The sequence below is a fragment of the Scomber scombrus genome, chromosome 16, assembly GCF_963691925.1.
Source record: "Scomber scombrus chromosome 16, fScoSco1.1, whole genome shotgun sequence".
NCBI classification, from domain to species: Eukaryota; Metazoa; Chordata; class Actinopteri; order Scombriformes; family Scombridae; genus Scomber; species Scomber scombrus.
Genome location: NC_084985.1, coordinates 8682775 through 8705376, shown reverse-complemented (window position 1 = coordinate 8705376; position 22602 = coordinate 8682775). Strand labels below are relative to the sequence as shown.

The window sequence follows — 22602 nt, the reverse complement described above, 5'->3', positions numbered from 1 at the left end:
TGTGCAATCAGGATTTGCATTCTGCGGAGACTGATTTAAAACGATGAAGTGTGTTTACCTAATCCCAGGTAGTAGAAAGGGAAATGTGCGAGGTGAGTGGAGAACTCTGGTAGGACGAGCAGACCTCCAGGCTGGGAGTTCCACATGTACTTGTTCCTCGATATGTGAGAAAACACTCGGTCCTTAATGATCTGGGGAGGAAAGAAAAACAGATGAGTGTTGGATGTGGGTTGTAGTGTGACATGTTTTCTCCTCTTTGAATGAGTGTCGTGGAGCTTCATGTAAACTCCACTGCCATTTGAGTACTGACGCACTTCTGTTTGCATATTACAGCACTCCCCAATCCCCGATGATGAGTATGTACTTCCCAGTTACACCAACAGGAGGTGTCCACGCGGCAGAGACACCAGCACCAGAGGCCCTCTGCCTCACTGACCTCAGGCTGACTGCACAGCTGTCTCCCATGGGGAAAGGTTCCCCTCTGCATGCTGTATGTATATAAGCAGCTTATCACCAACCTCCAGAACCTTTCCTTTATTATCTCTAGCATAAATCCCCAACAGCAAATACACTAGGGGCTACCAGACTTGCCTTTATAAACACCGGAGTGCAAAGGCTACTACTCACTGTGTGATTTCTTCAGATTTCAGTGGGGATAAATCTATTGTTGCACTGCATTTTTTATGCACTAAAAGTGACGCTGGCGGTGTGTGCAAAAAATGCTCATACAAGAAGGTTATTATTTCCTTTCATGCATCGTTTAACCCTCGAGCTAACCTTAAAATGACTTTCTTGTAGCTGGAGTAACCTTTGAAGTACATTTCTTTTCAGCTTGTTCAAAGAAGGAAGGTTAAAACTTAAAGTCTCCACTCAGCAATGTTTTTTTTCTTCTTTTCTTTTTCTTCTCGTTCCCTCCAGTCGGATGTTTCAGCTTCACTTTGCAGAATGATGTATGTGCAGAGTTTGACACTACAAAGCAGTTTTCACAATCATCTGCTGAAAAGTGTAAAGTTTCTCTGAGCTCAGTGAACATACAATTGCGAGCATAGATTTGTGACATCACAACTAGTTTGGAGCCAAAGGTTGTTCAATATTCAACTTACACAAGGTGTGATGTGGAAACTTGAAGCTTCCAGTGCACAGACACACACTGATAATGGACTTTAGATGTCATTTTAAGGGTTTTAACAAGATAATTGACCTTTTTTGTGGTAAAAACCCAAATTATTATTCAAAGTAGAGTACTTTATATACATCTTAAAACATGTCTGGAAGGGATCTTTAAGATGGACAGAGATAGCTACTTTGTGAGCAAGAGTGGATATTACCACTGAAAATGAGGTTGTTTCATATATCGTAATGACTCCCTCAAAGATAAGAACACTTTTTTTACTGAGCCTCGTCAGTAGTGTTGAAACTATTCTGAAAAACAAACATTTCTCAGTCTGATAATGGCGTGATGTGAGGCAGAAAATGGCAGGTTGAGACTGATATTTGCAACGTAATGATATATCATTTCTACACATTAGGGGGTTTCTCTGAGACTTCAGGCAGATCGGATGTGGACTGCTTTAAAAATGTTCCCTAGACCATCACTACAACACTGAACTGACAGTAAAAAGAGAAGAAATGTGGAGCACGGGCCACGATCCAACCCCATAATCATAATGATAGAAGGGTGGTTTGATTGAAAACTCTGGTGGGAAGCCTTTCTGAAAGAAGACTGATGATAGCACACAGGCTGTAAACCGCACAGAGGTGGCAACTACAGCTGTGTGTAAGAGAGAAAACCTGTCTTTACAGCCGTGGCTTCTTTTTCTAGATGTTTTCACTGGAAAGGATATGTTGCAGCACATTCCTGAACAGAATTGTATGGTAGCAGAAATGCTGAGTATTTAGACTTGTGATACATTTCAATTAGGTTTTGTAGTTAGTACACAGCAGCCAAAAGAAACACATATCATAAGTATTTGTGGGAGATAAACAAGTCTGGTGGCAGCAAGGGTCAAAGTTCAAGCTATGATTTCATTGATGCAGTGACACATGTATTGATTTATTTAAGACCTGATCACAGTAGCATTTAAAACAGCAACATCTGGAATCACCACAGTTGTGGTGGCCAAGTAATTGGTGCAGAAGAGAGTTCAAATTTGGTGAACTCTAAAAATATTTCCTTGAGGTTTACTTCCCACATTTTAAGATGAGTTGGCATCCATTAGAGATCTCGCTAGTAGAAGTTGAACCTTTTGTTCAAAATCAAAATTAAAAGTTATTAGTTTGTTAGCATGCAAAAAAAAATTATAGCTTCCAATAAATTTACCAACTTGGCCAATGATTTCTTCTAGTGTAATTAGTTACAGTCATAAAATGTTACCCATCTGTTGAGTTGCTGCTATTTAACCCTTAAAATGAGTTGGTTGTTAAAATCACCGACCAAGCTAATGAGCATGCTACCTGACAGTTAGCAATAAGAAGAACAAAAAATAGACAAATAGAAAATAACGAAATATAAAAGGATGATATAAAAGAAATAATAATAATAATAAAAAAAGAAACTAGAAAAAAAGCAGTGGGAGCTACTGCGGCTAATTAGTGCTAGTATGCCTCCAGCTGGCTAGCATGTTAGCCCCAAAGCCTACAGCAGTTCACCAACGAGCACAGCCAGTACATCACCAAGCTTCTAAAACCAAATATTTCATAAGGACACACAGAACAATATCTCTGTGCCACTCTCTGGTGTGACTGTGCTTTTTATGCTGAGTGTGTTAAGGCTGAGGCTGACCTCCAGCGTGGTGAGGACTATCTTATCCACAGAGGAAAAGTAGGCATCCCACAACATCTGGGTCCTCTGTCTGAGAGCCAGGACTCGCTCATTTCCCACTGCTCTCACTGTGGACGGCACCTGAAGAAAAAAAAGATGAGAGGAGAGAAAGATTTTAGACAGTGAAACAAGGAGAGAAGAAGAGAGCAAAAAAAAAAGCCACAAAGATTTGATGTATGTTGTTCTTTTTAAACTAAGTCTCATCTCTGAAAATAGACTGGAAAAAAGAGAGAGGAGGAAATGGCATTTAAATGATCAAAGATGAGTAAACTGAATCGAGTGGATGCTTAATCCAGACAAAGAAATACAAAAAAACAACAACAGCGCAAAAAAAAAAAGTTGACACAAAGCTGATTTGTGGCCTCTTGTTCAGATAATTAGACCTTAATTAGTAAGGGCTAATTTGGGGGTTTCAAGTGAATCTTCAAAATTGATTAAATCGCTTGGAGAGTTAAGCTCAGCAAGCTCAATCAAAGAAGAAAGCCATGTTGAACTGAGAAAAGTGCGAGCAGCTGACTCCATTAAACCTTTTAGCCTTTACACAGCTAACACATTTTTTAATGAGCGCCAGTTAAAGAAGCCAGGAGGCCGCTAAATCTTTCTCTTTTTTCTCGTTCCTGCCCTTGTTCTTTCAACCTCTCGGTTTGTCTTCCTCTACATCTCACTGGGCGATTTCACTTTCTCTCTCTCTCTCTCTCTCTCTTCCTCTCAAAACATCTAAGGGACAGCTTCACTATAGCATTTGTCTCAAGTGTCTGGCCTCACACATCCTCTTCTGCAAAAGCCTCACACTCCTTTACCTCAGATCATCAACAGTGTGAATATGTGTGTGTGTGTGTATTATATGTTTGTGTGTTCCCATGTGAGAGTTTTACAGGCTTGCAGAAATGCCACTGATGAGGTCACCCCTTATTCAATCCAATTCTGCCCTAATTTGAAAATGTCTCCCCTGCTCTGAGCTCTCGGGCCTTGTTCCTGTTCATTAGCTGAATGCCAATTCTGGTCCTCTATTGGTTGGGATCGAAGAGGATCAATGCAGAGGAGACATGGTGTAATTTGTGCGAGGCGGAGAGATAAAGGTTGTAGCTGAGGATGAGGCGGCTTTGCTTGCTCATTGTGTTTATTTGTGTGTGTGTATGTGTGTGTGAAAAGAGACACGGACACAGAGGATGAGTGAGCAGGCGCTTTTGAACAGGAGCTGGATTAAGACCTCTATAGATGTTTAATCTCAAAAGGCCCAACCTGCAACCACACCGTTTGATACAGGTAATGCCTGTTTTACAGCCCTGCTCGGTGGATGTTTTCCAGTGATTATGATTACGGTTTACCTGAGATAGGACAGCAAACAGAGCACAAAATAATCCTGTTACACTGGAAGAGTGTGTTGGTATTGTTTTTTCTTCAGTTTGTTTGTTTGGATATTATTTCTTTCACTATTAAAAACAGATGAAATCCACAGAAATGGGAAAACATTTTAGAAACCGCACAACTTTAACCATTTACTGAGTCTCCAAATAACTTTTAGTTACTGTGGTACATAACCAACAGATCATTTGCAGTTTTTTGTCATTTTTCTTCTCACTTATTATAACCTTGATGCATTTTTTGAGCTTCCTTGATCACCTTGTGTACCAGACACTGTGGTAAAAACTATCTTCCTGCAGCATAAAACAAATCAACTTTTGGGTATGAATAATAAAATCTGTATTAAAATGTGCTCAAATCAATGTTTTAAAAAATCAGGGCATTTTCACAGGCAGAACCTATTCATGGTTTAACTGATTAGTTAATCGCAAAATTAATCTACAAAACAAACAAATTAAAGGTGTCAACCTTGGCTCTGGGAAACAGGCATTTTTATTATTTTCTATTTTTCTGTTGTGTTCTTTGATGCAGGATAGCTGTTTCCTGCCTCCACACCTGATGGACTGGAGTACAGTAGAAGCTCAAAGGCATGCCAGGGTTTCCGGCTGCATGCACATGACATCCTGATGCGCTAGTTGTGTGTCCGTGTGAGTGAGCACTTATCAAAGTGTGTGTCCATGCTTACACATTACCTGCAACAGTAATCGCTCATCTCCCTCAATGACCGCCTGGTTCCACTGTATGACATCAGAGAACGGCAGCTCCCAACCGTTACTCAGCAACACGGGAATACACGCCGCCTGGACACACACAAAACACAAAAGAGTGGAGCGAGTCAGAGAGAGTAGGGTCGTGAAAGTGATAAACCAACTTATAGGACAAACTGAAAATTTCATCCATATCCGTCACTTTATCTGTGATCAGCTGCAATTTGACTGGGTTCCCTCTCGGTTCAGCTTCCCTTGCTGCTGGCTCCTCGTTGGCAGTGAGCAACATACGGTAACATGACAAACTACAGCTGCGTGAACACAATCTGCAAGAGTTCCGTCCCAGCTGCTTGGCAACGTGATATCCCAAACTGAGCACATCGTAGGATCAATGCTCCTGTGTATGTTTGTGTCTTTATGTGCAGCTGACCGTGCGTGACCCTTATTGGGTGGCTGCAGTGAGTATCAACTTCTACGGGATCTCTCTTTTCCTAGGAAGCCCCCGCAGGTTTGTTAAAGACTGTCACTCATAAATGGCCTGTACTTATATAGTCTTTTCGACCACTCAAAGCGCTTTACAATACATTTCATTCACCCCCCATTCACACACATTCATACACTGATGGCAGGAGCTACCACGCAGGGTGCCAACCTGCACATCAGGGGAAGCTAACCATTCATACACATTCATACACCGTTGGCACAGCAACGGGAGCAATTTGGGGTTAAGTGTCTTGCCCAAGGACACATCGACATGTGGACTGGAGGAGCCGGGAATCGAACCGCCAATCTTCCAATTGGTGGACGACCGCTCTACCTTCTGAGCCACAGCCGCCCCACACATGCAAGCCCACACAGCCGCCCCACACATGCAAGCCCAAAATGTGGCTGACTCTCGTACTAATTAGGTACAACCACTGCAGGGATAAATGCTAGGAAGGAGGTAAAACAAAGGAAGAGATAGAGGGAGGAGAATAAGGAGGAACCGGAGACGTCATGCTTTATTAAAGTTAATTTTGATGTTGCCTTATCTTCTCATTCCCTGACAGGTTTTTGATGTTATTCCCTTTTCTTTTTTTTGCTTCCCTAGCTCTCCTTTGGTCTCCCTCTCTCTCTGCGCGTCTATCAGCTTCTCTCTGTCTGAGGGAAGACAGGAGGAGATAGGGACCATTTATCTCCACTGTGCTCTCATTCCATCCTGCTCTCTTCCTCTTTCTACTCACTGTGGTCTGGGGTGTTGATAGGTCTGGGTGTTATTTTTCTTTTCCTAATTAAACCACCAGAGAACAGCAGCAGCAGCTGAAATAGTGGAGATCAAACACACTCTCCGGCCCACTGGGTCTTCCACGCTCCTGCATTTCATTTGAGAATAGGCCTGCTGAAGGACACTTGAGCAAATGAGAGGACTTGTACGTGTGTGTATGTGTCAGGTTTGGCCCCCGGTTACAACAAGGTCACGCAAAGACTTCCAGAATGATAATCCAAGGCCTCTAAATTCGAAATGCAGCCCAGGGCTTGCCTGAGTCTTCCTCCACAGAGATGAGGCACTCTGAAGGTGAGTTTCAAACATTTCAAGTCCCCCCCCCAAGCCTGAAGGGAGAGTAACAAGAAACCCTATGTGCTCTGTAGTTGTTTTTGCTTTGTTTGCATTGGGAGATGAAGAAGAGGAGGCTTCGAGCGAATGTGTATGCGGAGCGTGCAAATGTGTGTCTCTGTGTATATTGGAAAGCTGGCAGCAAGTTTCCTACCACACTGGTAATTGCCAGTTCTTTTGTGGGCTTGGCTGGCACCAAAGTAAAATTAAACAAAAAATACACAACTGAAAAATCTTGAAAAGTGGATTGAATGGAAAAGAGAGGACGGTGGGGAGAAAAAAAGAACGCAAGGGAAAGAGAGGACAAAAAAAGGAAGACAGGAGGAGAAAAGGACCATGACTGCTGCCTGCTGCCAAGCCAAGTGGGTTGTGTGTGGATTTGTCCATTCAGCAGACATCGGTGGGGCAGGCTGCCACTCCTATGGATGCTTCCGGACCATTCATGCACAGACACACATACATACGCGCACAGACACAGACACACACACACACACACAGCCCCAGAGAGCATTGTGGCCAGGGAACATTGTAGCAGCCAGCGAGTTCAGTGTGCAAATCTAAAAACAGCCACTACTGCTTCCTGCACTGGTGTCAGACCGTCGACTTGGGTGGCAGCGAGAGAACTACAGCAGACTGGCTGCTTTAAACTGTTCTCTCGCTCCATTGCCTTCCACTTCATTGTTTGTGTACTTGCGTTTTTCACTGATAGACTTAAATGAACGATTACAGTGTTTTTGTAAGTGTGCGCAAGCGTGTGTTAATGGACCCAATTCAGTTTAAAAGGCCTAGCAAATAGCAAATAAAGCTTTATGGCTAGGTTTCCACTCGACACAACACAACGGCCTGGGGAAAACACTTGCAGATGTGACCATTAAGGTGTCAATAACCAAAAAAACGACATAAACCTCGACTCTGAAACATAAACATTCTGCATCCTGTGCACTTCCATGTTGACTCGACTGTATATGAGCTGGATCTCATTGAAGCCAGGCTGTTTCCTGTAAAAAATGTAATTTGGTCACCCGTAATAGTGTTATGTGGAGGGAAATGCTTGCAGCTAATGTTTTTTTTATGATTGCTATGCTGGCAAGTAATATGTAGAGATTTGAGCTGTTTGTTTATGTGGGCCTTGGAGAAACTGGAAAGTCCCCAAGTCCGCAGGCAGGATGAATGTAGGAAGGAGAACAACAACAGAACAGGGTTTTGATAAAGACCAGAACTCAACTTTACTTGTTAGAGTTATGCTGCTGTACTGTACAGCATTATACTCTTATGTGTAAGTGAACAATTGAGACTTGTAAGCCCATACATTATTACATGATATTTATGACTGTGTGCAATATACAGTAGATGAATGAGTCTTGTGCAGCTTGTGCAGCATGATAATATAGTTAATGGGACTTTAATAATGAATAGAGGTGTTACCTGTAAGGACTCCAGGAAGCGGAAGGAACCCAGACGTCGACCTCGAGGCACCAAACAAAAGGTAGAGTTGTGGAGCAGCTCCTGGTAGTCAAACCTATCAAAAACAATGACAGATAATATATTTATTGACTTAATTTATAATATATGCAAACAAACAAACTGATATAAGTTTTAGCCCAACCGAAACTGGATATTTGAGAGTTTAAAAAATCAGATATCGATTCATCAGGACAAAAAAAGAAAGAAAGAAAATAAAAAAACACAGTACATGAGCACATAAAACAAACAAGCACTATCAAAAACAATCTCTTTGATTTAATTAAGCAATTAAAGTAGTATGAATAAGATATTTCTAAATGTCCTCAAACACGTAGAGCTGTTGAACTCGTTGCTATTTTATAAGCAGAATTTGAAGGTTTCAGCTTCTATAATCTATAAGGAGATACAGCTTTTCCTTGCAAAAGACATCAACATGGGCTCTTGAACTTAGATTAGGCATATTTCAATATTTTCTGAAGTGTAAACACAAAACAACTGATAAAATTAATGAGGGAAATAATTGGCCAATTAATCAATAATGCAAGTAAATCAGGAACTGCAACCCTAACTCCACTTTTTTGTTAAGTATCAGCCAGCATACTGTATGAGCAAATAATGATATCTATTAGTCAGAGAGTGATTTAAGAAGGAAAAAGTAGTTTGTGAACCTGGAAGACTAATGTGCCAGTGGTCAATGAAAAAGAGTCATCTTGTCTGATTTGTGAAAGATGGCGTTAGAAAAGCACCGGCCCCTATCCACTGCAATAACCAACTGACAGCAAACAAATCTAATAAATATCCTGCCAGTGGGCTGACACGCGCTTCTTTTGATATATGATATTTAACATCTGTCACACATAAAATAAACCAGGACTTTTGTGGCTTTTCAGTTCTGATATTTAGTCATAATGGCTCAGATTATATGCAGTCATAAATCTTCAAGTTTTTCTTCTTTTTTTTTTCCTCCCGCAGACAAGTTGGCACCACTACAGATAGCTACTGTGTGTTGGAAAATATATAAATCACTGAGCCCATGAGTAAATATGTCCTAATCTCTTTTTCTCTATTGATTTGTGTAGTAGACAGGACGGGCTGAACTCGTGCCAGATAAGAAAGTTTGTGTGCGTTACCCCCTCCCCATAAACTGCTGCCATACGTCACCCGAGTGAGTTCCACTATGTAAAAGAGCCCGAATGGAAACCTCAGCATCAATGCTCTCCTTCATCCCCCTATGTGGACCAGTAACAGACAAGCGGTGCAACGGTCACACGGTAAAGAACTGCACAGTGGAGTGAACAGATGTGGAAACAAACAGGCTCTTATGGGAGAGTTCCTGTGGCCTCGACTTCTACCCTCACTCCCGCTCTGCCCTTGTTTTTTCCTCTCAGTCCTCATCTTATCCTGCCTTCTCCTCCACTTCAGACCCCCCTCCTCCTCTCCGTTCTGCATCTCGCTCTGTGTACTAGCTCATTTGCGGAAAGAACATCAGTGTAAAATATGCCTGCCATTAATCTTCTCAGCCTCTCAGTTATTTATTCAACCCTCAGCGAGTGACGAGACGCAAGATAAGTGAAGATAAAATAAGATAATCCGTTATTAATCCCTCAGTGGGGAAATTTGCAGTGTTACAGCAGCGAAGCGGGATAGCGCGATAGCAAGAAGCATCAGTTAAAAAAAGCAAGTTATAATAAATAAGTGAACAGACTCAACGGTTGAATTCACAATTTTGCACAAAGGAAATATTGATATTGCATAGTTAAGTATACACTGACATTGCACATGCGTGAATTTCTCTGTTTTTGGTGAGTGTGGTCTACTAGGAGCAGTGTGAACTGTCTGACAGCAGGAAGGACCAGCCGTATCTCTCCTTCACACACCGCTGGTGAAGCAGCCTGTCACTGAGCTGCCCAGTATTGTCAGAGCACCCAGCATAGTGTGGGACATGTTCTCCATCAGGGATGATAGCTTAGCCATCATTCTTCTCTTTACCATCACCTCCGCTGGGTCGAGGATGCACCCCAGGACAGAACTGACCTTCTTTACCAGTCTGTTAAGTCTCTTCCTGCCAGCAGCTGCTATGCTGCTGCCCCAAAAGACGACTCCACATGAAATGGCTGATACCACCACAGAGTCAAAAAAAAGGTCCTCAGAGGTGCCTCCTGCACTCTAAAACACCTGAGTCTCTTCAGCAGTCCTTTCTTATATTCTGCATTTGCATTATCAGCCCAGTCCAGTTTATTATTCAGGTCAACAGCCAGGTACTTTCACCATTGTCCACATTCCCTAGATGGTTAACAGGACCCTTTTTTTGCTCCCTGGATGAAAAAATTGGCATTTTAATTGCTGATGTTGGCATCAGTTAACATCGTCGTGCTCAGTCCTGGACACCAGCATTTGAATGGATGCCACTGTTTGAGTGTATATTCAATATGTGTGTACTAAACGGACGCGCACATACACAAACACTGGCATCAGTTTACTGAAAGGCAGCCTTGTTTGGCGTTCGTTACGGTTCTGCTCTGATATTCCTCCACCTGTTGATAGAGCTTTGCCATCGGCGCTGCTGTACCTACGTGTGTGTGCGTGTGCGTGGGCGTGCCGTGGATCCGTGTGCATCTGCAGCAACATAAATCTCCACTGTGGAGTGTTGATGTACATTCGAAATGAATCTCCAGGCATCAAGACGGTTAAAGAGATTAACACAATATATTTCTAAGGGATTTTGTGTCCAAATCTCGTTCTGAGCTCGGGATTTAGGCAAACACATGCACTTAGCCATGCATGAGTAAATGAATTTATAGATTGTATCTGCGAGGATACTCCACTCCTCTCTTTATTTATGCATTTGAGCAAAGGGAGTAAAGAAAGAAATGTATACGTTGCTTTTAAAAATTAATATATTTACTTCTTTGTGAGTTAATACTTTACATTTGTGTGTATGTAATTAAATATGTGTGTGGTAATATTTTAATGCACTCTATGTTTTCCTGTTTATGTCTGTATGTGTGTGTGCAAGATGTGTATATTTTTGTGTGTGACTGTTGTATCGAATGCGAGACAGCGGGACCCCTTGTATGTTGCAAATGTGGTGAGACTGAGCTGGTTAGTGTGACCCACTTCTCTCTCTGGTCCTGCTGTGTTTGTGTGTGTGTGTGTGTGTGTGTGTGTGTGTGTGTGTTCGTGCGTGTGTACTTTTGCGTATTTGAGAATTCAATGCAAACTGGGAGTCAGCTTGTGTGAGATGTAGTTTATGAAGTCTCTGTGTGTGTGTGTGTATGTGTGTGTCTGTATTTGAGTGGATCTGTCTGCAAATCCAGCAGTCTGGCTGGCCGATCTGCTGGCTCCTGTTCTTTAATGAGGTAACGTACTTAAATGCAGGGAACAAGTAAATCATTTAACAGCACTTTGTTTCCAACAACAAATGACCAGGCCTGCTATGTCTCTCCTCTCTTTCTTTTTCCTCTTGTCTGCCTCTGTCTCCTTGTCTTTCCTACAGTAGTGTGCACCTCTTTGCTTGTGTGCTTTGTCATATAGATTTCACAGGCACAAAGTGGTAGTGTCAGATTTTGTGTGCATATGGATAATATATGACTTTATTATGTCTTGGATTATTAGGGTAGGCTAAATGTCATCATACGGTTGTGTATATGTCTGGTTGTTACAGGAGATCCATCCAAATTACAAAAAAAACATATTTTCTCACTTACTTCTAGTTGCATCAAGACCTGCAGATATTTCAAGTTTCAAGTTTTGAAATGTCTGTCTTGGAAATTTCGATTGCCACATCAATACAGTAAAGGCAAATGAAAGTTTGTTTGTAATGCTCACAACTTGAAAAGTTATACATCAAAATTTAACAGCAATATCTCTTATTAAACTTGTGTCTGTATGAGTCTGGATATTCTACAGGCTGTGAACAGCATTTCTCTGGACTATTTCTGCAGTAGAAAGTAGTATTTGCTGTTTTGTCTTCTTTATTTTTCTTTCTAAATTTGTTTGATGCTTTTGTCCAAGGCAGGATATGATCCAAGCCATAGACATAGACAAAGAAAGATTATTCAGTATATTGTGATATAGCTCATGCAAAAACCACACAGTAGTTACTAATTGGCTGAATTAACTGAATTGAATTAGTGAATCAAATATCTGACCAATCAAGGAACTTCATAGCATTATTGAAAATTAAAATGCTGTATCACTCAACCATACACAAGAAGTAAGGGAGAAAATATGTTATAGTAATTTTTTGGTGAATAAACCCGTAGCTCTTCCACTTGTCATACAGACATAAAAATACATGTTTATGAGCAAATAATTGAGTCAGTGTGTATCTGAGGTTGGGGGTGGGCTGACTACTTATTCATTTGTATGCGTGTCATCTCATATTGTGCGTGGCAAGGAATGTACAGCCACAGAGTCCATGCATGTTAATGTGGGAAAGCATGCATAAAGCGTGTGTAATGTATACTGTACATATGGGTCTGCTCTTATAATATAATACAAAGACAAGGGGGTTTAAATGAGTGCTGTGTGCGCTGTGTCAGTTTGCATGATTATTATCTGGAAGCCCTCATTGTGAATGTGCTCGGATGTGTGTGCAGATGTGGATTACATTAGATTGCATTACAAATCAGATACAGTAAATTGATGTTGTGTAGCAGTGCGTATTTGTATGGACACACAGCAGATTTACGGGGGAAAACATGCAACCAATATACTGTCGGGCGGCAGTATTCTTTCCATTGATTGCGTAGTCTTTAAAATGTCAAAAAAAAATTTAAACGCCCCTCACATTCCCCTAGAGACGAAAGCAGCATCTGTTTTAATAGACAACGCTCCTAAACACTGACATATTAAAGTTACAATCACATAAAAAGCAGAAAACCCTTTCAATTAAAGTTGCTGTAATCAATAATTTAATATTAAGATTTAATTAAATGATAATGTGAGTGTGAAAGAGGACACTCATAATGACAATCCTGCACAGAATCACCAGCTGAATCTGCAGGTCTGTGGAGCTATTCAACTTGAAAGACACACAGTACGCTACCTACCCAGCATGAAACAGCAGGCAGACATAGTTAGCAACTAGCTGCTGAACATAGTAGAGCATTTAGCAGCTAAAGAGGCAGATATGTCTCTCTCATGAGTTAGTTGAGACAAAGCCAGAGTTAAATGAAGAGTGAATTGGACTTACAGTCTTTGATAGCCAAAGACATGACACCAAATTACTACCAATGTGTAGTTGGCAACTGTTCAGTCAGGAACACTCTCGTCATAGATCAAACCATTTCTTGCAACAAATGGAAATACAGTTTTACTTGGCGCTGTAGGCTCCACTCTAAGATGCCCCCTGGATTAGCCAGCAGCATGCTGAGCTAAAACAGGGAGCGTAATGCAAAACCCCATGCAGAGTGGGCCGAAAGCAAGACATGAATTTCAGATTGACCCTTGAGCCATGATGGGACTCTGAACCAGAAAGGTGGAGGCTGGGGTGGTGGAGGAAAGCCTTGCCAGCAGCAGCAGCTTGAGCAATGGTGTAGCAAGATCAGTGTAGGTGGGTGTCATATTTTAAGGGACCTGATTACAGCTGGGGTGTATGACTTCTGTGTCCTGCATGAACTAACACGTTGCTTCATTTAACAAATCAATTCAAGAGATGACCGCTTGTTTCTGCTGCTCCTAAGTAGGCAAAAATCAACTAATCCAAGTTTTAAGACCCAGCATATATTTGTCTTTCACTTGATAAATTAGTTACATGATTCACTGATTATCAAAATTGTCAACTTCAATCAACTAGTCGATTTTATGACTAATTATTTTATCCATAATACAATAATAACTGGCCAATAGATTGGATTGGCATTTTTATGTTAAGCAGTTACCAAGAGAGTAATATGGTAGTTCATTTTATTACTGTGTTTAATGTTAAAAATCATCTAGGCTGCTGCTGCTGTAGTTTGAGATGATTAACATAAGTCATAATGTTGCTAAATAGCAGCTAAAAGTATATCATGACCACTGAAGGTAACTCTGTCACATGTCTCTGTGATTGCAGCTAATATTGGCAAGAATTAAACTGGCAAGATTAGGGCTTGGCTATCGCTGTGAGGATATCTTTTTCTGTCATGATAGCTAAGCCATGACTCATTGCACTCGATTTCTAATGTTATACTATTTGTTGAGTGTTGTAGTGAAGCTTTTGCTAAACTCCTATGATGTACTGGTAACACATCTGTCACATCTGATAGAGGAACCAGGTTCAAAATCTGGCAAGAGCGTCTGGCTTTTCAACGCTGTCACGGCCATTGTAAATATTTGAGGTGCTGTAACAGTAACCAGCCAGTCACAATCACAGCCAACGCCACAGCCAGCCATATTCAGTAGTCACAGCCACAGAAATATCCACAGCACAGGACGCACAGTGGTCATAGGGAGCTGCTGCGGCTCAAGTCAGAGCTCAGCTGTTCTCCATTCACATTCATGTTTTGATGCTAAGGTGTCTGAATACATTTTCATCTCATTTGTACACTCTTGATTGCACATGGAGCTCTTGTTTTTTTCATTCACTTGGATAAAAGATTCTGACTGAGTAAATTTAAGTCAGCGCCACTGTGTGTGTGTGTGTGTGTGTATGTGTGTGTGTGTGTGTGTGTGTGTGTGTGTGTGTGTGTGTCTATGCACACACCTTCCACCTATTTCCAATCCCCCAGTCACCCAGGAAGACAGATATACTTAAATATTAAACATCCAATATTGAACCAGTCTATGTAGAGGGATAAGAGAAGTTGATTGTGCAGGCAGGACACACACACATGCATGCACACAAACACACACACGCACACACACACAGACGTCTTCATATTGCTATCGTTTTTTGTATTTTTGTCTCATAGCCACAGTCTCATACAGAGACATAAATAGAGACACAGTGTCTGACACCACACACACACACACACACGCGCACATGCACGAACGCCCACACACACAAACACACACACACACAGTGCACAGCATGTTCATTCTCTTCATGACGAGGCATTGGACTCAGTATGATACAACTATCATCAAAGCTGTATTTACTAAGATGGCACCACTCTGAGTTGCCGACTGCCTGTCCGTTTATATGTGTGTGTGTGTGTGTGTGTGTGTGTGTGTGTGTGTGTGTGTGTTTTGGCTTGTCTGATAAGCAAATCTGCTTCCCCTCCACCCTATCATCTCCCGATCCCTTCTCTCACTTATACACCCATCAGCTTTCACCCTCCGTGTTTCTACTTTACACTCCTTCTCAGCCTCCATTTTGTCATGTCGCCCTTTCCTCTCTGCCTCACCCATTTACGTACCCTCCTTCTTCTCGTATACTAAACACTGAGTATTTAATGAATATTGAGTGAGTGAAAGTGGAGAAGCAAAGATGGAGGAGAAATGTTTTGGCGGGGGGGTGGGGGTAAGGGGTGGATGCTCTCTGATTGACAGCAGCTTCTGGTCAGTTGATCTCCATGTTGCTTCCTGTAAAGGTCAGGTGTCAATAGAGCGTGAGTGGGTTTCAGTGTCTGTGTGTGTGTGTGTGTGTGTGTGTGTGCGCGCATGTGAGCACAAGTGTGCGGTTGACCAAGGTTATGGATTAGCCGCCACTGCGCTAATAGGCCTCTGTCAATACTTCTCATACTCGTGCACCTCATCGAGCACAACGAGACCTGAGTGACAGAAGTGGCTGCCTTGGTAATGTCAGCAAACACACACACACACAAACACACATACACACACTGGTAATCATAGCCGAAATAATAAGCCTAACAAAATACAAATAAAAAGGAGAGCCTGTTCTGTATTTAATATAAATAGTAAACTCCTTTGTGAAAGTGTCTCTGCTTTAGAAATAGAACATCATTTAACATTTAACATATTAAATGAAAAACAATGAACGAGTTAGTATGGACAAAGGGGACATATCAGGCTTTTTGTGATTTTTATGCCTATATTTATGCTGTTATGATGTCAGATTTAAATGTTAAAAATGTTCCAAAACTTGAAATGAATATATATGAAAATGACACGTTAAAGCCAAAAGATTCCCCAAGTTGTTTGTGTTGTCAGCTTGCATCTTTATAGGGTTGGATTTGGGCTCCAACATGTAGATGTATATGAGGAGTTTCCATTTTGATTAGGAATGAGAAAAAGAAGTGAAATCAAGTTACTGTTGTTTGTTTACGTGGCCTCCAGATCCACAAAAAAGCTGTTGAGGGTCTGGCCAATCAGAACAAAGGCTGAACTGAAGGGCTGCATAAGAGGTTAGTATTGGTGAAAGAATTAGTTTTTTAAATTATAAATCCCCAGAGTATAAATATAGATCTGGAAATGTATGATGAAGTGTGTTTGCATGGTATGTCGCCTTAAATGGTCAATGAAAGGTCCCTAAACCTCAAAAAGAGCCCTTCTGTGGTTCATTATAACATATTCTATATCTACTGAATCATTTCTTGGCTGCAGGCATTTTAACATAAGTACATCAATATAACACTAATATGTTGCGGATTCCTCCTCATGAGGTGATATAACGATATATATATATACACCGATGATGTACATTTGTCAGACACTTATCAGCTGTGGTAGCTGTCCTTGTAGCTGCAAATCAATGAGCAGAGATGCTTTATGCCCGTATTTCATTTTCGCAGCAATATGATGAAGTAGTTTGAAATCTAGTTTTTAAATTTGCTCAATTATGGGCAATTTAACTCTTCAGATTTTTTTTTTCTTCTATCAACATTAGGCTGACGCTGTCCTCCAGAGCATTAGCAGCTTAGAAAGAGTCAGTAATGTGATAGCGAATGTCTACTGTGGGATAATGAGGCAGCAATTTGAGATGAACACAATCTCCATGTTTCCTCCTCAACTGTACAAAAAGAGCAAGAGCTGTACTTCTCTGTACATGAACTGACCACATTACATAGAGTCTCAATGGACAAACAGAGGGGAGATTGCACGATGGGGTGTGTGACAGAGTGAAAGACAGAGGAAGGACAAAGAGATACTAGTTTGAGAGCTGCACAAATGAGTGAAAGATGGATGGAGGGAAAGGAGAGGGAGACACTGAGAGAAATATGTATGGAGCCAGCTGCTTCAGCCTCTGGGACTTGGGAGGAGGGGGGGGGGGCTGGGAGAGAGAAAGTCACAAAACTGCAGCTCTGTCTGCAGGCGATGGGTCAGGAGCTGGACTTCAACCTACACTGAACATGTCATCTCACAGAGGCACAAGCAGGAGCTATTATTACTGTTTTTCATCCTAAAGAATAAAGCATTATACGGAGAGCGTGACGCAAAGCGAGAAATACGAACAACAAATTGTAAAGATTGGAAGGTTTTGGGGTGAAATCAAAATATATACAGAGAGATTGAAGAGAGGAAATAGGCAGTTCAGGTTTCACTGTGCGGAGGAATGAGGTCTTCCAGTATCCACTTACATTTAACACACAGAGAGAAGAAACTGAAGGAGGGAGGGAGAGGGGGAAGGAGGGAGGGAGGATGTCTCAGCGGTGTGTCACAGAAGCAACAATGCCCCTAATCTTCACTTCTTCTCCTCTTTCTCTGACCCAACATCCCTCCTTTCCTTCATTTTTCCCTCTCATTACGGTTAATCTCTGCATTAGGGAAAAATGTCTGGTGTTTGCATGCAAGTCAACAAGAGAAAGAGAAAGAAAAGCTGCATCCAGATGTTAAATCACATCCTGCAGCTGTTACGCACACGTAAGGAACTGTGTCTCCTCCTGTCTTGATAGCAGATGGACAGATAAGAAATCTCCTTCAATCACTTCTTCTTATTTATCTTTAATTCCTCTCTGTTTCCGTTTTCTCTTTCGTCTCTCCGCACCCCATCGGCAGTCTGGCCGACATCAAAACTGAAATTTAACTGCAGCCCCAATACTGTCGTGAAACCTAATTCAATAGTACAGTTTATGAACATGCAGTACTTTCACACACTGAAATTACATCTAGCGGAAAGAGTGGGTGAGGTATGTATAGACACGGATATGAATTGAAACTTTAAAGAAAGAAAAGAAGCTCCCCAGATGTTGAATTACTTTAAATCCCAGCATGTATAACATTATTATTATTTTTATATTGTACAGTACAAATAAACTCTTTTTGTGTATTAATATTAAAGTGTGCCTTTAATTGTTTCAATTGATTACATATATTATATGTAATATTACAACAAGCATTGCTGCTGTTTGCATCTTTTTATTATGCATATTGCAATTTAAATGTTCTTATGGCTCAGTGAGTGCCATCTAAATTTCATTATACTGTTGTCTGACCCTCAATATAATGATTATAAAGCTACTAAACTAAAACTAAACTAAAAACATTAATATCTTAATGCTAATATTACTTATTGTATGACTTATTGTATGATTTACAAGCAGCTGATTAATTCTCCGACACATAGACAGTATTTGTGTATTTGTGCTGTGTAAGTGAGTATTATATACATGGTGTGTGCTTTAGTTCGAGATCTGTCCACATTAACTATGTATACCAAGTAGTCTCCCCACTGCGCCACATATTTCTCAGTCCTGTCCTTGAAGCTGAAAGAAATTTGTTCGTATGATGACACGTTTGCCAAATCTGTGAACCATTCCCGGAGAGAAGGATCACCCGCAGTTTCTCATTATAATTTGCTTCCTCATCATTTTACTGGTCTGAATAAAGTCTGCGGCTCCACAGTGAGATGTCATTTGAGGATCACCGAGAACATATAGCCTCGGGCAGAGCTCAAAGCTGGTCTGGGTAATGTTTTTTTTATCGATCATGAACCTTTAGCCAGTAGTTGTAAATACTGGGACATTCCCAGAGTAAGGTGAAGAAGAGTCCCTTCAGAAACTGCAGCATTTCTAACAGTCAGCATTGTCCTCAAGCTTAAGCCTAAACAGAATGAGGGGGGTGCGGTAAAAGAGATCAAGAACCTTAAACTGGTTAATCTCATTTTGAGGTCTCTTTCTAACTCTTATTTTTACTCCCATTCTAAGAGGAGCACTGTATGCCACTCTGCTGCACACATTGTACGACGCTGTGACAAATAAAACCTTTAAATCTTGAATCTAAACTGGTAAATTGAACTAAAGCTCTGCTCACAGATGCAGAAAAGACTCAAAAGCTGTCAATGTCACAAGAGGCAGTGCAAAGACGTTTCAACTTGATGTGCAGTCAAGTTCTGCAGTAAAGCTGAAGTGAACTCAAACTTTGTCCCACCACAATGTCATTGTCCCACCCATTGTTAGAATGAAGTACATATAACTCAACAAATGTATCTCATGTCAATCATCATACCAATAGTCCTTTTCTTCATGAGCAAATTGATCTTTTAAGTGTAGTTGTAACCCAGTCTTTAGTGTTGCTATGGAGATCCAAAGCAATTTTCTAAAAAAAAAAAAAACAGTTGATGTGACATTTAAATAAGCATTAATTGATTTATTTTTTTCTTGGAGCCCTGCTATGACATGTTTTATTCACATCCAGCAGACAAGGCACAACATTAGCATTCATTGGGAGTCATTTTTCAGGCCACCTGGTGAGTAAGTCTAACAGTCACTCTCTTTTTTTCCCCCCCAGTCAGTTCCTCCACTAAATGCTCCACTATTTTCACCAGCTAGTTACTAACTTTGTCTGCTGTTTGTTGTTGGAAAGCTAGCGCACTGTGTGTTTGTCAGAGCTTTTCTTTCCTCCTTACGCTAAAAACACCTGTCTGCTGCCATACAACGAGCTGAAAGATGCTAAAAACGCTCCATAGAACTAGGAGGAGTGGTGGGGTGGTGTTGGTGGGGGGAAGACTACAGAGTCAGGTAATAATTCTACTCATTCTCCGACTTTCCAAAAAAAAAAAAAAAAGACAAGGCAGTTATTTCTGATCCCTTTCAACGCAGTCAGCCTCGCAGTATCAAAAGCCACCATTCCTCTGTGTCTCTTTGCTATCCAGCACCAGACACACTAATGGATTTTCTGCCATGCAGCTTTGTCTACTTCAGTTATCATGAGTCATTACTGTTGAGGGCTGAAGTGCCTGGGTGTTGGGCTAAGAGGGAGTGACTTTTTCCTCTCCTTCGATGCCATTGTTTTATCTATGTGAGAATACATTTAGTGAATCAGTGTTTCCTCAGGGGTGACAATTAAAACTCTCCCAGATAAGATATTCAATCTTGTAACAGTTTTTTTCCCCTTTAATATGACGAAATATGACATCCAGACTTACAACTTTTGGACCCCTGAAGACATGTTAAAGAAAACCCCCAATGTCTGTCAATGTGAACAAAATGCATAACTCATTATCAAAGAACTTGCAATTTTCACATACTATGTGGGTTTTAACAAGCAGACAGGACCCGGTGTGCTGAGATTGGCTGGGGGCTATACACACTACACACTGTCCAAAGTTTGACGTCCAAAAACGTCGTAAACACAGCAAAATAATAAGAAAATGAGATAATGCTGGCAGAGTCGTGGTCTCTGCAGATTAACACACATAAATGATGACTGAGAGGGATTACTATTTTTGCATTAGTCTATACATCGTTGTTTATGAAAATCCTGCATAGCATGCCAGTGACAGTGTTATGTATGTTGATATCAGCTCTCATTTGCACCTTTTAAATTAACACGAGCTCTAGTAACACCTTTCATAATATAAACAGGATCACATAAACACGATACACACACCTGTGAAAAGAGCTGGGGTTCATCTTCTCTCACAGTATGTTGAAATATTTTCCTTTCTATATGTGCCAATTAAAAGGTCTTCATTCTGTGTTATCATCGAAAATAGAAGACTCCAGACAGGATCGCAAGATATATCTCAGTGGGTCTATTTAGATTAAAGTCTTTCCTATTCAGGCTTTGAAAGTGGTTACATGGAACAGTTTGAGAAAATAAAATCACACTTTGATTAAACTGCTGACAGATTATTGATGGATGTAACCTGTGGCGTTGGTTTGTAAGTACAGCTGGGTATCAAACCTCAAATACAAAAACTGTCGAGTATTAAATGCTGGCTTTGAGTGCTTTGTCAGATTCACAGCTGCAGGGATTAAGTTGATTAATCAGGCAATAGAAAATTACTCAATTATTTAAAAAAGTAATGGTTTCTGTCATTTGTCAAGCAAAAAGTGCCAAAAGTTCTCTGGTTCCAGCTTCTCAAATGTGACTCATTGCTGTTTTTTTCTTGTCATATATAACAGTAAAGTGAATATATGAATGTTAGGGGAAAAAAGTAAATTAAAGACATCACCACCGGTGGAAAATGGTGAGTTTTTCCACTTAGAAAAAATAAATCTAAATAAATAATTGATTGACTGAGAGAATAATCATTAGTCTTGTTTACTTCTTTTTTTAATCAGACGTTTCATGATCTAAAAACAACTCATGCTTGGTTTCCCAAAATATCAAGAAAAGAAAAAGTTCATTTTCATGTAATAATATGTTATTTTCATTTTTAACTAGATTCTAAGTTTGTTCCAGCTTTTCTTCCTATAAAAACATATAATTTCATCTCATGATTACACAATAACAATGTATCTTGTAAAAACCAAAAAAACTCGTTAAACATGTTTGTTATAAAAAAGGAAATTTGTACAGTTGTGTATTGTGTATTGCCATGAAAAAAAGATCTTTCATATTCCTCAAACTAAGGTATTAAAAAAGGTTGTTTCAAAAACAACACCTGATGCTAGTTGAAAATAGATGTAGCTTTCTTTTCATGGGTCCTAACCCCAAAAGATTGCAAAAAACACATAAAGAAGACAGATTACAAAACAAATTGGACCTGTTAGCTCAATATTTTGTATTTCGCTGCAAATATGTGTGTTTGCCTCCATGCAGATGTTTGCGTCTGCTGCGTTTGACCACTCCATTCCTGCCTTCCACTACTTATTATCCCTGTTGACATTACGGAGGTCCTGAACTCAACCACATATGCATTTGGACCCTTTTATATCCTATCTCTTGTTGGTTCTGGACTCAGCGCTCTGCTGCACACACGCTCATCATGTACACAAATACACTGCCCACTGGGTACCCTGTCATTACACACAATCCCTCCTCTGCTGAGTGTGTTCCTGTGTGTGTGTGTGTGTGTGTGTGTGTCTGCTTGTTTCTTTTAATACCACTCTCCATACGCACTTACGCTCCTCTTCGCCTCTTTGTCTTTATCTGTTTCTTTCACTCCGTCTCTCATTAATTACAGAGAGACGGGAGGACTAAGCTCTCTAATCTGAACAGATATGACCCCACCGCCAGCTGATCCCTTAACACTGTTACTTATACCTCAATCCACCACTTGCACACATGCAAATACATGCATGTAGAGCTACAGCTAGACATCGATATGCATGTAAATAGAAAGAAATCAACACAAATGGGTGGGTTTTTTAAATAAATCCTTCATCATGTTACACGATATGAAAAGGAGAATGAATGTAATTCAGATTGTGTGTTTTTTCCACACAAAAACTTTTTAATTCAAGGTTGAAGGTTATTTTTTAAATGTTACAAAGACAGAACTACTTCATGAATTTCTTCTGTTTTTCATTGAAAATAAAGTTGACTCAATTCTGCTAAAATTTCAAGCTGAAGTTGTTTTTTTTATTTATTTCCAAACG

General features: G+C 40.5%; 1 protein-coding gene across 1 annotated transcript in view; it reads right to left on the bottom strand.

The window, feature by feature from the left end:
• ext1c (exostoses (multiple) 1c) overlaps positions 1–22602 on the bottom strand; it is an 80529-nt gene that overhangs the window by 4477 nt on the left and 53450 nt on the right. The window contains exons 3-6 of the mRNA XM_062435724.1: positions 7913–8006; positions 4879–4986; positions 2783–2902; positions 59–191 (exon numbers count right to left, since the gene is read on the bottom strand). Coding sequence (XP_062291708.1) covers positions 59–191; positions 2783–2902; positions 4879–4986; positions 7913–8006 — 455 coding nt within the window. The remainder of the gene's footprint in view (positions 1–58; positions 192–2782; positions 2903–4878; positions 4987–7912; positions 8007–22602) is intronic.